The sequence below is a fragment of the Ochotona curzoniae genome, unplaced genomic scaffold, assembly GCF_017591425.1.
Source record: "Ochotona curzoniae isolate NIBS_2020 unplaced genomic scaffold, NIBS_Ocur_1.0 scaffold_4683, whole genome shotgun sequence".
In the NCBI taxonomy this organism is placed as follows: domain Eukaryota; kingdom Metazoa; phylum Chordata; class Mammalia; order Lagomorpha; family Ochotonidae; genus Ochotona; species Ochotona curzoniae.
Genome location: NW_024467121.1, coordinates 29,567,401 through 29,580,361, shown reverse-complemented (window position 1 = coordinate 29,580,361; position 12,961 = coordinate 29,567,401). Strand labels below are relative to the sequence as shown.

General features: G+C 44.0%; 1 protein-coding gene and 1 non-coding gene across 2 annotated transcripts; both read right to left on the bottom strand.

The window, feature by feature from the left end:
* Positions 1-1,562: 1,562 nt before the first annotated feature.
* Positions 1,563-9,043, bottom strand: TOMM20 (translocase of outer mitochondrial membrane 20). Its single transcript, XM_040967925.1, has 5 exons — positions 8,825-9,043; positions 4,933-4,979; positions 3,580-3,661; positions 1,985-2,127; positions 1,563-1,706 (listed from the first exon to the last, which is right to left on the bottom strand). Exons 1-5 carry the CDS (start codon positions 8,943-8,945, stop codon positions 1,662-1,664), a joined length of 438 nt encoding a protein of 145 aa, XP_040823859.1. The 5' UTR covers positions 8,946-9,043; the 3' UTR covers positions 1,563-1,661.
* LOC121148281 lies at positions 8,393-8,526 on the bottom strand. Its single transcript, XR_005882546.1, has one exon. It is a non-coding gene; the product is annotated as a small nucleolar RNA SNORA14 (small nucleolar RNA).
* Positions 9,044-12,961: the final 3,918 nt, after the last annotated feature.

Genomic DNA, 12,961 nt, shown 5'->3' with positions numbered 1-12,961 from the left:
TATTTTCTACTCTCCCCCAATCTAACCTGCCCCTCTCTCCAGCCTGCACTTACTTTTCTTGGTATGTTCTTGCCGAGTTCTGTCTCACGGTTTTCTACTTCCAGTCTTCTGTTGACTGCCTACCGATCTATGCTGGTAGTAGTGCAGATGGCTTCTTAGCTACAAAGTGGATGCAGCACTGCGCTGTCAGCAAGACCAATGAACTGGCCTCTCTCCTCCCTGAAAGGCCGTCTGCGCTACCTGTGGATAGTCATCACATGTGTGTCACCTACTCTGATGCGACATTTTTAAACACCAGAGCTAAATTCAGAGATGTAATACGACTTGCCCAGGCTGTGCTGCTAAACCAGAGGCAGAAACAAAAGTAAAACCCCAATTCAAACCATTCCCAATACACCACCACTGTCACAAAATACACCACACCAAGATTAAGAAAAGCTTGTAAAGAAACCAATATAAAACTTAGTATATAAGAAAATCTCTGGTTGCTCTCTAGACTTTCAGATGGAATTAAAACAATATGTATAACGAGGAATGCTTCACAGTCTGATTGATGCCATCAATGCTCAGTCTGTTTGGAGTCTAACCTGTGGCTGCAACTTTGTCACTGGTAAGATTGCCAAGAGGAAGGATTAAGGAGGCACACCAAGAGAAATGCACAAGGAAACAACACATTTCTACAAGCACATCATCCCAGTCACAGTAAAGGTTAACTTTCAGTTTAATTTACAGAACAGTGACAGACCCATATATTTTCAGTGAAAAGCAAGAAGATATTTACACCATTTTTAAAAACATCAATTCAGAAATTCTAAGTCAAGCAAGCATGCAAAATTCAGTACATTAAAAAAAAAAAAAAGTGCCAGGCAAGATTGCCCAATAAACTTCTCAGGTAAAGGTGACTTGAAAATGTCCACCAGATAATCAAGTGAATTGGAGTGGAAAGGGCCACTTCAGAGACCAGGAGGCTCATTTCCTCAGTTCACAAATGAACACAGTGAGTGGATGGGAACTGGTGAACGTCACATAGCTAGAGTAGTGATGTATGCAGATCTAATTCCTAGTGCTTTTTGCAACGCCACATATCTCAAACACGCGGAGGTAAATATCCAGGACACAGGAATGCAGTCCCCGGAGGTAAGCACAATGTCTCAGGACTGACGCCGCAGGACTGGCTGCGGTTGTTAGCACAGCACAGCAGCACACCGTATAGGGTTAGATTAGACTGAACGAGCTCGTGAAGAAACTTCGATGCTCAGTTTTCACAACACAGCCTAGTTTCCATTTAATTTTCTAATTTATCTCAAAATGTGCTAGTTTAAAAAAAGTAGCACTCCTCAGCTTTCTCTCACCATTCTTTTGTATATAGTTTAGTATTCTATGTTATATATGTAACTTGCATGTTTTAAACAAAATTCATATTTTGGTGACTTCTAGTGTATTTATAAAATGAAAAGCTCTCTATCAAAATACACTTTTCACTGGGAAAATAAATAAAACAGACAAATGGATCTACACAAAGCAAACAAGAACTTTGGTAGATTTCAGTGTAGTACAGTCCATTAACAAGCTTATTTGCCTTTATTTCCCCCAGAGCCACTCAACTTCCAAGAATTTTAAAAATATTTTGAACTGCGATTTTATTATGTTGACATTTTTCATCATTCCACATCATCTTCAGCCAAACTCTGAGCACTTACAATTCTCTGAAAGAAGAAAAACAGTATTTTAAGTGCGATAAACTTTTAACTGGAACCCTAAGGTCAACATAAGGTACTCTGCTTCAAAGAGTTAAATCCTGCTAAACAGTTCACCATTGTAACAGTTAGCACTTTATACATTATGCTCTATGTTAGCCCATCACACAACTCAAACCAAAACAAGAACAAGTTTTATATCTATTTTCACGCTCACACAAACCAAGAAAACTGGTAAGTGCTCTGCCAATCACTGTTTCGAAACGCCCCACACGTTTAGTCCTTACCTGACTAATTGTTGGGAGCTTCGTCAGCAGCATCTGGAACACTGGTGGTGGAAGAGTTTGCTGCAACACTTGCAGTAACTGCTGTGGCTGCCCACACACAGCAATTGCGTTTGTCAGATGGTCTACACCCTTTTCATATTCACCTGTAAGATTCATACAAACTCTGTAAATTGAAAATCCTTGGCCTTTGTCAAAAAAAAATTCAATTTTCCACATCAACATCTGTATGTGTTCATAACTGAATTATGAATCTGTTATCAATGAGTCAGATCACAGGTTATAAAATGGAAAAGTTCCCAATGAATACACATTAAGGGAAAAAGGTGAAGACATACTTACATTTATTATCATTTGTATATCTAAAGCATTTCTGAAAGAATTACATAACAAATTGCAAATTGAAGAGTACTGTTCCATGAGAAAAGCAAACTAAAAGATGGATGACAAAAGTAGAAAAACGCTCAATTTTACTTTATGCCAAACATTTGTACCAAATGGCTGCTATCACATGGAAATACAACTTAAAAAAAAACTGCTGCTTAACACAACCAAGGAATCCACCAAAAATACCATTCACTCAGCCTTCATGAAAGCAATCAATAACCAAAGGTGATATCTTCAGACCACACCCACTCATTGCTCCTCTTTTTAGCCCTATAGGCTGGCCAAGTTCCAATAACCCGCCACCACTTGACCTCAGCCTTTGACTTGAAAGCATGGCTATCACAATTATGGCTCCCAGTGTTCTCTCTGCATTACGGAATCTGGCATCCATGGTGTTGTTTCTTATCCCACCCATTGGCTACTGTGTAAAGATTAAAACACCTTTGGGATAAGAGTCTGATGCCGTGGGTCTCTTACAGCAATTGCATACCAGCAAAATTTCTAAGAGCTTGCTCAACACCTCTCAGCCACAGCCTCAGAGAGCTGAACCGCACCCTTGCTAATGTCAGAAAGTGACCGTCTCATTTATACCCCAGTTGTGTCTGGCCATTGTCATCTGGGTATGTTCAGTCACGAGGCTGAGCCACTTCCAAGTTCTGCAATGATGTAAAGGGGACCAACACAAGACCCAACCCTCTGTTGTGCACCCATGCAGTAATGTTCAGTGAAGCGGTACAGGGAAGAAGAAATTGGCTGACTCAGTTCCCATTTCTTGAAAGTCATAATAAAACACCTCAGAATCAATATTGGCAATTCTTTTCTGCGAATTCAACAATACAGAAAAATATAAACAAGGCACCACTGGTACAACATCAATCAACATGTCACCTTGAACTCCCTTACGCTCTTCAATTATACATACATCCCAAATCACGTTATGGCAAATAGATTTGTAAGAACTACTTATTATTATCATATGATATTGCAAAAACCTTAAACTCAATTAAATATGTCACAGGCAATGAAAACTGAGAAGACATTTTTTCTAAGAATATAAATATAAAATAATCCTCACATTGTTAAGCAGCCAAAAATCTGAAATATTTACAACACCTTTGCAAAAACAGCCAAAATACCCAAGAAAAACACCTTATCATCATAAATAGTTTGTAGAACTGAATCTTGTTCCATAGTCTTTCAGTAACTATTACCTTGAGCTAGTAATTCTTCACCAAGCTGTATTTCTTCAAGAAAGAACTTCTGAACAGCTTCAGCATCTTTAAGGTCAGGTAACTATTGGAAATAGACCCCTTAGTAATTAACATAAAAATGCCAAAGGGTATAATACACATAAAACCAATAAAAAGATAAAAAACTGGTAAAAGCTGTCCTTAACACTAATACTTTCAGCAATTATAATATCTATAGTAACATGAGTGAAAGGAAAACTTAATTAATCTGACATTTTAATAGTTCTCAGAAAGCCTTGAATCAAATTTGATCCCCCAAAAAAGTCAACTGTATCTTTTGCTATTTTTGATGGCCATTATGGTAGATTTTTACACTGTAATCAATTTGTGCTACCAATTCACCATTATTTCACAGAGATTTTTACATACCATATTAAAGATGAGTTGTTTTTGAATGGAAGTGGAATACATTACTGAGAAATTGCAACAGCACAACAATTTTCTCTTTGTTGAGCATGTAAGTTTGCAGGTTATCACACTAAATGATGTGGTAAGCAAGACAAGGCCACAAAAAACTAATGAGCGTACCACAATTCAAAAAAGTAGGCAGGTCTGGACAGCAAAGAGCAACAAGTGATCCCTCCAGGCTTACTCCAGCAGACCAGCCCCACACAGCTCTGTTGATTACTCAGTTTGTTTCAAAGTAACAAGATAGAACATTTATTGATTTAATTTTCTTATCTCAAATTAAAAAAAGAACCACTAACAATCCAGTAATCCAAGTCTTCAGAATCCAGACAATAGATTTTATCTGAATTTCAGACAGTGAAATAGACAACTGCAAGCATGATGATTAACACTTACTTACTGAATTAACTCAGAAATGCCACAGGACATTTTATCAAGTACATAAACCCCTGTAGTCACTAAAAATAATCATGAACCCAGGGTCCACGAAGAGAAAATAAACAGTTTACACCTAATTTACATTTTACAAGGTAAAAACTTGTCAAAAAGACTGTGAGTCTGGATCAATAGGTACAAATAATCCTGAAAAGTTGAAATGAAGAGCAAACGGCTCTTTTAATATGGAAAATTACATTTTGAAGGAGCATTTTAACCGTTTGGAGCTAATCTCTTCTGGACACCATCATTGTACGGCCCCTTAAGTAGTAGTCTCTGTACAGTAAGCTGCCCACGCCACAGACAGCAAAAGTAAAAGAATGAAATAATATGTAGCTGAAATAAATCACTCATCTATTTCTAACAATAGCAAGTTATTTCAAAATAGAAAAAAACAAAAAAATCAACATCTAAACACTAGCTTTCTCACAATACACTGAAGTAGATTTTTAAACACAAATGGACTGTTACCTTGGAAAGCCCAGCTCTTTCCTTGGCAAGCTTCTGTTTCTTTCTTCCTACAAAAAAAGAAATATGAGTGTTCATTTTGTAATTAACAAAAACAGGAATCAAAAGAAGTCAAATTTCCATGGCAGACATTAATTCCATTTGTGAACCTTCCTGACTAAACTGCGTGGTCTCCTCGTCTCGGCCAAACGAACAGTTCTGCTCAGTCAGCTACAGGCACCATGACAGGGCTAAGAGCTTTCTCTCTCCTACAATACTGGCCCACCAACTCACGAGATGGGAAATGGGTAGTGATAATTAACAAATTGAGCTAACCCCTTTCTAGTACACACAGGACATGCAAGAGAAGTAGAACACTACTTTTTAAGGAATTGATGAAATATACCAGATTTTACCTTTGTTTGTGGCATTCTTAAGTAGGAAAAGAATAACATCTGAGAAAGTTCTCTAAAAATTACAAGATGTATGTATTTGGTGAAAGCTGGTAAGAAACAAGTACTCAGAAACGATCTGCTGGGCCAGGGCACGTCCTGAATACTCCACTTCCCATCCAGGTACCTGCTGATGGTCTGGGAAAGCAGTGGGGAATGGCCAACAACCCGTGTGGCTCCTCTCTGTAAATCTGCTCTTTCAATTAAAAAAAAAAAAAGAAGAAGAAGAAAAGAAAAAGAAATTCACTGCTAAAGTATCAACTCAGTTGTTCCTAGCTAGTTAGGACTTGTGCACTTGGTCTCTGGATATGTATTTTAGGAAGCATGAAAGCAGGCCTGGCATGATAGCTTAGTGGTTAAAGTCCTCGTCTTGAACACTCCGGGATCCCATATGGACACCAGTTCTAATCCTGACAGCTCCACTTTCCATCCAGCTCCCTGCTTGTGGCCCGGGAAAGCAGTCGAGGATGGCCCAAAGCCTTGGGACCCTGCACTCGTGTGGGACACCCGGAAGAAGTTCCTGGATCCTGGCTTCGGATCGGTATAGCATCGGCCGTTGCACTCACTTGAGGAGTGAATCATCGGATAGAAGATCTTCCTCGCTGTATATCCGACTTTCCAATAAATAAATAAATCTTAAAAAAAAAAAAGCCTGCTTCTCATATCTGGAGTCTTAATTCCAGTCCTGGTTCTTATTCCAAATCCTAGCTTCCTATGAATTCAAACCCCAAAAGCCAGCGGATAATGACTCAAGTTAGTGTGTGCCTGCCAGTACAGGGAGGCGTCGGATGGAATCCCCAGCTCCTGGCTGGAACTCCAGCTCTGCTGTGGCAACTGAGGAAACCAAAGACATGAGATCTCTTAGTTCCTGTCTCCCAAAGAAATGATTTTTATTTAAAAGGAGCACACAGTTTTAGATGCTATATATCTGATACTAGTTTAAGTGTTAGCAATAAAGATAACAATAAGACAATGTATCTCTACTCATTTTAAACATGACAAGATTTCCCAAGGTCACAACAAGGGCAGCTTCAAAGAGCATGAGCACTTCAATATTACTCTGCCTCTATTCAATAGCATGGAGAAGACACCCTGTAAAAACCAGATACCTCAGGAATGACCATGGGGAGTTGATGAGATAAATTATAAAACAATAATTGATTTGTTTTAAAAGATCCATTTATATGGCCACTAGTTTTAATCCTGGCTGCCCTGCTTCTCATCCAGCTCCCTTTTGTGTCCTGGGAAAGCAGTAGAGGACGGCCCAAAATCTTGGGACTCTGTACCCCCATAGGAGACCCAGAAGAAGCTCTTGGCTCCTGGCTTCGGATTAGCTCAGCTCCAGCTGTTGCGGCCACTTGGGGAGTCAATCATTGGACAGATCTTACCCCCTGTCTCTCCTCCTCTCTGTATATCTGACTTATACACATAAATCTTTATAAAATCCATTTATTTGAAAGGCATGGACAAAGATGGGAACAGAGATCTTTCAACTGCTGGTTCATTCCCCGAGTAGCTGCAACAGGTGGGATTGGGCTATTCCTGACCCAGATTCAGCCTCCACCTGCCATGTCTGTGTCAGAGACCCAAGTAACTTACTAGAAACCACCATCCTGTCTTCCTGCATCCACTAGCAGAAGTTAGAGCCAAAGTGGAGCAAGACAGGACTGTTAAGGGATGTAAAAGACTCAAGCTTAACCTACTGCATCGCAACAGCCCCAAAGCAGTCATTTACAGATGGCTCTAACAGTGATGACAAAACTCACATTAATGAAATTTAACATTAACAAGAATCACACTACTAAGAATCTTAATTATCTAATCCTGCTAAATCCTCACCTTACATCTATCAGGATCCCATATGGCTGCCAATTCATGTCCCAGCTGCTCCATCCATCCAGCTCCCTGCCTGCGGCCTGGGAGAGCAGTAGAGGATGGCCCAAAGCTTTGGGACCCTGCACCCACGTGGGAGACCTAGAAGAAGCTCTTGGCTTCAGATTGGCTGTCTCAGCTCCAGCCACTGCAGCCACATGAGGAGTGAACCAGTGAACGGAAAATCTTTCTCTGTGTATCTGCTTTTCCAATAATTAATTAATCATAAAAGGCATGTTTACATATATAAGCAGAGACAAAAAGATAAACTATTCTCTGGTTCACACCCCAAATGGTTGTAATGACCAGAGCTGAGCTGACCTGCAGCCAGGAGCTTCTACCGTGTCTCCCAAGAGAGCACAGGGTCCCAAGGATTTGGGCCGTCCTCGGCTGCTTTCCCAGGCACAAGCAGGGTGCTGGATGAGAAGTGGGGCAGCCAGGATATAAGCCTGCGACCAGAGGGGGATCTTGCCACTTGCAAGAGGATGACTGCTCTGTGAGCCATTGCACTGCCACACTCCCAAGTGGTTTGCAACAGGGTTTCCAAAGGAGTGGATTAATCCATTTCTTTAGAGTGCTCCATCTGTTTCACAGTCTTTTTTTCTTTCAAACTTTAGGAATATAAGTTAAATTGCAAAAGTCACACAGCCAGCATTTATGGTGGAGCCGTGCCTTTGCGGGGGGTGCGGGGGTGAGTCTTCAACTAAACCTGAACAAAAGTAGGCATTACCTACTCTTACAGCGCACGAAATTAAGATTAGAAAGCTGCTGCTCATCGCGACTAAGCCGCGTCTGGAAACGCCAGCGTTTGAATCCCAGATCAACAACATCCCTTCCTTCCTGAAGGTTAAACAGCAGGAGAGGCCACGGGCGGCCATTAACGCCCTGGAAATGACTCGGGGAGAGCCCAATGAACTGCACGAGGCTGAATAATCCCTTCTCTGCACCTTCCTACCTTCAGGCACTTCCGTGTAAATTTTAACCTCCAAAACTGTTTCGGTTAAGTAACCCAGACGAAAACATTTCCAAAGACATCACATTTTTACTTTTCTATTGTTGCCAAAGAACAGGCTCCCTCCCTCCCTCCCCCATTTCCCAGCCCCAAGGCAGGCAGGTTGGGTTTAGGTGACACGGTCTCCTTCTGACAAATCTCTCCTAAAATTTGTCGCAGGTCTGAAATAAGACTGAGCCACGGGAGGAGCACAGCCCTTTGGACTCCCCTGCCGTTTCTGTAGCATTCGCTCCTATCCTGGAGGCGGACACAGCGCGACCCCAAGAAGGTGGAGCAATGCCAATGAATTCGGGCTAAATAAAATCCGTCCAACGCTGAGATAGTACGGACTAGCCAAAAAATAAATAAATAAATAAATAAATAAAAGGGGGGGGGTCCCCGGCTACCCACGCGGTTCCCAACCGTCACGATAACACCCACTCGAGAATATTCAACGCGGCAGACGCGTTTGGAGGGAAAATGGAGGGAATCCTGCGGGGCCCGGCAGTGCCAGGGAGCGGCGCAGCCCGAGCCTGGGCCGGGGCCGGGCCCAACACGCGACCCTGGGCACGCGGGCAGCCGGGCGAGGGGCCGCACTCACGTTCTCGCAGCCTGTTCTTGAAGTTGGGGTCACTCCTTCTCTTGCGGTCGAAGTAAATGCAGTAGCCGATGAAGAGGGCCCCGCAGACTCCGGCGGCGATGGCGCTGTTGCGGCCCACCATGGTCCCTCAGCCGCGGAGCGCGACGGCAGCGGTTGGCCGCGAACCCCCAACGCGGACGCGCCGCTCAGCACCGTCGCCCGCCCAGTCGCCGGGGCGGAAAGACCGAGCGCGAGCCACTTCCGGCCCGAGCGCTCGAGGACCTCGAAGGACGTCTGAGGCAGTGCCTGAACGCAGGGCTGCGCGCTGCTACCGCGCCTGCGCAGCGGGCCACGTGGGCCCTGTCGCCATCGCTGGCGCTGCGCGGCTGTGTCAGGTAATGCAGGAGTCACGTCATGCACTTGCCTCAGACCCGCGGGGACGCAGGTTTCCCAAAGCTTGGGTGGGAGAAGCACAGCGGCCTGCTGTCGGTTAAAGCTTTAACTTTTTTCGGGGGGGAGTGGGGGAGACAGATATTTCATCACGGGTTCACTGCACAAATGGCTGCAACAGCCAGGGCCGGGTCAGCCCCGTGTCCCACGTGGGCACAGGGCCCTGAGGATTAGAACAGCCTCCGCTGCCCTTCCTGGGCGCACGTGCAGCGAGCTGGATCCGAAGTGGAGTAGGCGGGATTCCAAACTGCAAGGCCGCAACCCCAGGCTCCTAATTTCTGCCTAAACTGGGTTGCTTCTCAAGTTCAGTCAAGTCTGAGCAGCGTGCTCTGATTTCCAATGACAGGTGGAATGTTAATGGCTCATCACTTTGCGAACAGCAGAAGAAAATTAAACAGAGCAATTCCTTAAAATCTAAAAAAGAAAATGTCTCAACAGCAAATTAAAAATATTCTATACATGTGTAAAATATTCCGGCAGGGACACATGGGCTGGGGTGCCTGGCTTCCCTGTGAGGGGTCCCTTTGTGCTCCCCCACCCCCACCTTTTACACAACTGCTAGAGTGCCATCCTGGAGGAAGTGCTTCTGCAGCCATGGGGAAGACCAGAGTGAGGTTTCCAGCTTCTGGTTTCCACAGGCCCAGGCCTGGCTGTTGCAGACTCTTGGCAAGTCAACCAGCAGTTTGTGCGTGCCACTTTGCCTTTCAACTGAAAATGAGGGCAGTGAAGCCTAACGGGCTCCCAGATGGGTACTGTGTAACTAACACCCCTACGTGCTGGGTGCTGGGAGCGTGATGTTTCCTGAATTCAAACAGGGAATGAGCCCCCTCCACTCCATTGCTTTCTTGCTATCCATCTCTTACGCTGCTTTTGATTTGCACCTTTTACCATTTCAAACTGCGTAAGTGTAGCACTTGGTCTCAGTTTAGAACCTAGGAAAGTGATAGGAGAACCCCCAATTTATAGCCATAAACTCGTGAGGGGGAGCCCCTTAGGTGGGTGAGTTTAAGGCAGTCTTTAAAAAGGAGTGTGCCCTTAACCCAGGGAGTTTGGCTTAACTCTGGGTAGTTGGGGGTCAGAAGTTATTGCAAGGGGTTCTAAAGACACAGGCAGCTAAAGGCCCTACCTGACCTGGTCTAGGAACTTGGCAGTGACCTCCTGCTTAAGTGAGGATTGGCCCAAGATACTCAGGAAGGCTGACAGACCAAAGGCATGTGTGATGGTGCAAATGTACCAAAGCAAAGGATTCTGAGGACTGCATGCAAAAAACAAAGCATTTTTTCTTACACCCTCCATGCACACGATTCAATTCTTCCCATCCAAAAAAGTGCCAGTGAAAACTCTACTACCAATATGTGTTCCGAGCCTCAGGACTAACAAATGGCTTCGCTAAAGCTTCAGCTAGCAGGAGGCCTAGAACACAACTCCTCAACATCTGAGTCCATTCTGTCCCACCCCTCTGAGATGTGTAGTAAATGCAAATATAAATGTTGGACATAGTTACTCTGAAGTAGAAATGTATGCGGCAACGTGTTCCTAAGAGCCACAGTCCATGCCTTGGAGTCTCTTTAACACTTTACGCCTGCATTTTCTTGAGTTTGTGTGTTCAAAAGGTACAGCAAGAGAGCATTTTCCATATGCTGGTTCACTACCCAGTGTGGTCACAACAGCAAGTTGGGCAATGGGGTCTCCCTATGGGCGGCAGGGACCCAAGGACTTCAGCCATCATCTACCACCTGTCATGCAAGGCTGTGCCTTTGTAGGAAACTGGGTTGGAAGCAGCGGCAGGTCTCAGGTTCAGCATTCCAATGTCAGACTTTAGCAACGCAACTGCAAGTGGCAGTTTAACATGTGACACACATTTGCTTGTTGAAAAAACACCTGTTGCCAGGACACGAGAATCTGGATCACGGGTCTGCAAAATCATTTCATCTGAACTGCCAAGGCAACCAACAAAGGGCAAGATTCAAAAATCAGTAATCCCAAAAAGGCTAATTTTATAAAAAGATTTATCTAATTTTATTGTAAAGTCATATATATATATATATATAGAGAGAGAGAGAGAGGAGGAGAGACGGAGAGCAAGATCTTCCATCCAACGATTCACCTCCCAAGTGGCTGTCAACGGCCGGAGCTGCACCACGCCAAGACCAGGAGCCTGGAGTCTACCACACAGGTGCGGGGGCCCAAAGCTTTGGCCATCCTCAACTGCTTTTCTCAGGCCACAAGCAGGGAGCTGGATGGGAAATGGGTCCGCCAGGACCAGAACTGGCACCCATATGGAATCCTAGGGATTGCCAAAACAAGTTTAGCCACTAGGCTATCGTGCCTGGCCCTGTTATCTTTAAAATAAATAAGTAAAGCTTTACATTTCTTTTAAGAAAAATTAGTTTTATAAACAAATACCCAAAAACAAAATCCAATGCTCTAAGCACCACAGGTGTATTTATTCTTACTCTTGGCATTAAGTCCAGTCCCTGCACATAGAAAAATAGAGCTCTGCTTTTCTAGAGCTACATTTTAAAGACCTGTGCTAGTCCCGGAAGATAGGATTTTCAAAACAACTGGTAATAACTCTCTCTATGCAGCCCACATCCTATCTATCAAAGTGATGTATGTTCCTTGTAGATTCTGCTCTCAAAATCAGCCTCTTTGGTTGACTCCCACTCAGGCCTCCCACCTGGATACATCACCAGCTTAGACCTGTCAGGCAATATCAGATTACAAGGTTAAGCACCAAGGGCATGCAATAGTATTTTCTTCCTTTGCTGAATTTCATATTCTGTGCCTAAATTACTGTATTTTACTAGAAACAATCTAGGGCCCAGTGCCATGGCCTAGTGGCTTAAAGTCCTCACCTTGAACGCAACAGAATTCCATATGGGCGCCAGTTCTAATCCCAGCAGCCCTGCTTCCTATCCAGCTCCCTGCTTGTGGCCTGGGAAAGCAGTCATGGAGGGCCCAAAGCCTCGGGACCCTGTACCCTGTGTGGGAGACCCGGAAGAGGTTCTTGGCTCTTAACTGCAGATCGGTGCAGCACGGGCCGTTGCAGTCACTTGGGGAGTGAGTCATTGGATGGAAGATTTTTGTCATTCCTCCTCTCTGTATATCTGCCTTTCCAATAAAAAATAAATCCATCTTAAAAGAAACAAACAATCCAGCTGGTTAACGACGTGGGAAAGTTATAAGATTTCTGCCACCCACAGATGAAGTTTCTAGCTCCTGGCTTCAGCACAGCCCAGCCCAGCCCCAGCGATTACGGCCATCTGCAACATGAACCAGCAGACAAAACGTCTTTACTTCTTTCTAAATCAATGCTTATTTTTTTAAAGACAAAAGAATTTGTTTTAAGATTAATTTTATTTTGATTGGTAAATCAGATGTACAAAGAGGAGAGACAGAGAGGAAGATCTTCCATCTGATGATTCACTCCCCAAGTGGCTACAATGGCCAGAACTGAGCTGATCTGAAGCCAGGAGCCCAGAGCCTCTTTTTTTTTTAAAGATTTATTTTTATTATGTTTTTATTGGAAAGGCAGATATACAGAGAGGAGAGACAGAGAGGAAGATCTTCCGTCCAATGATTCATTCCCCAAGTGAGTGCAACGGCCGATGCTATGCCGATCCGAAGCCAGGAGCCTCTTCCGGGTCTCCCACGCGGGTGCAGGTTCCCAAAGCTTTGGGCCGTCCTCGACTGCTTTCCCGGGCC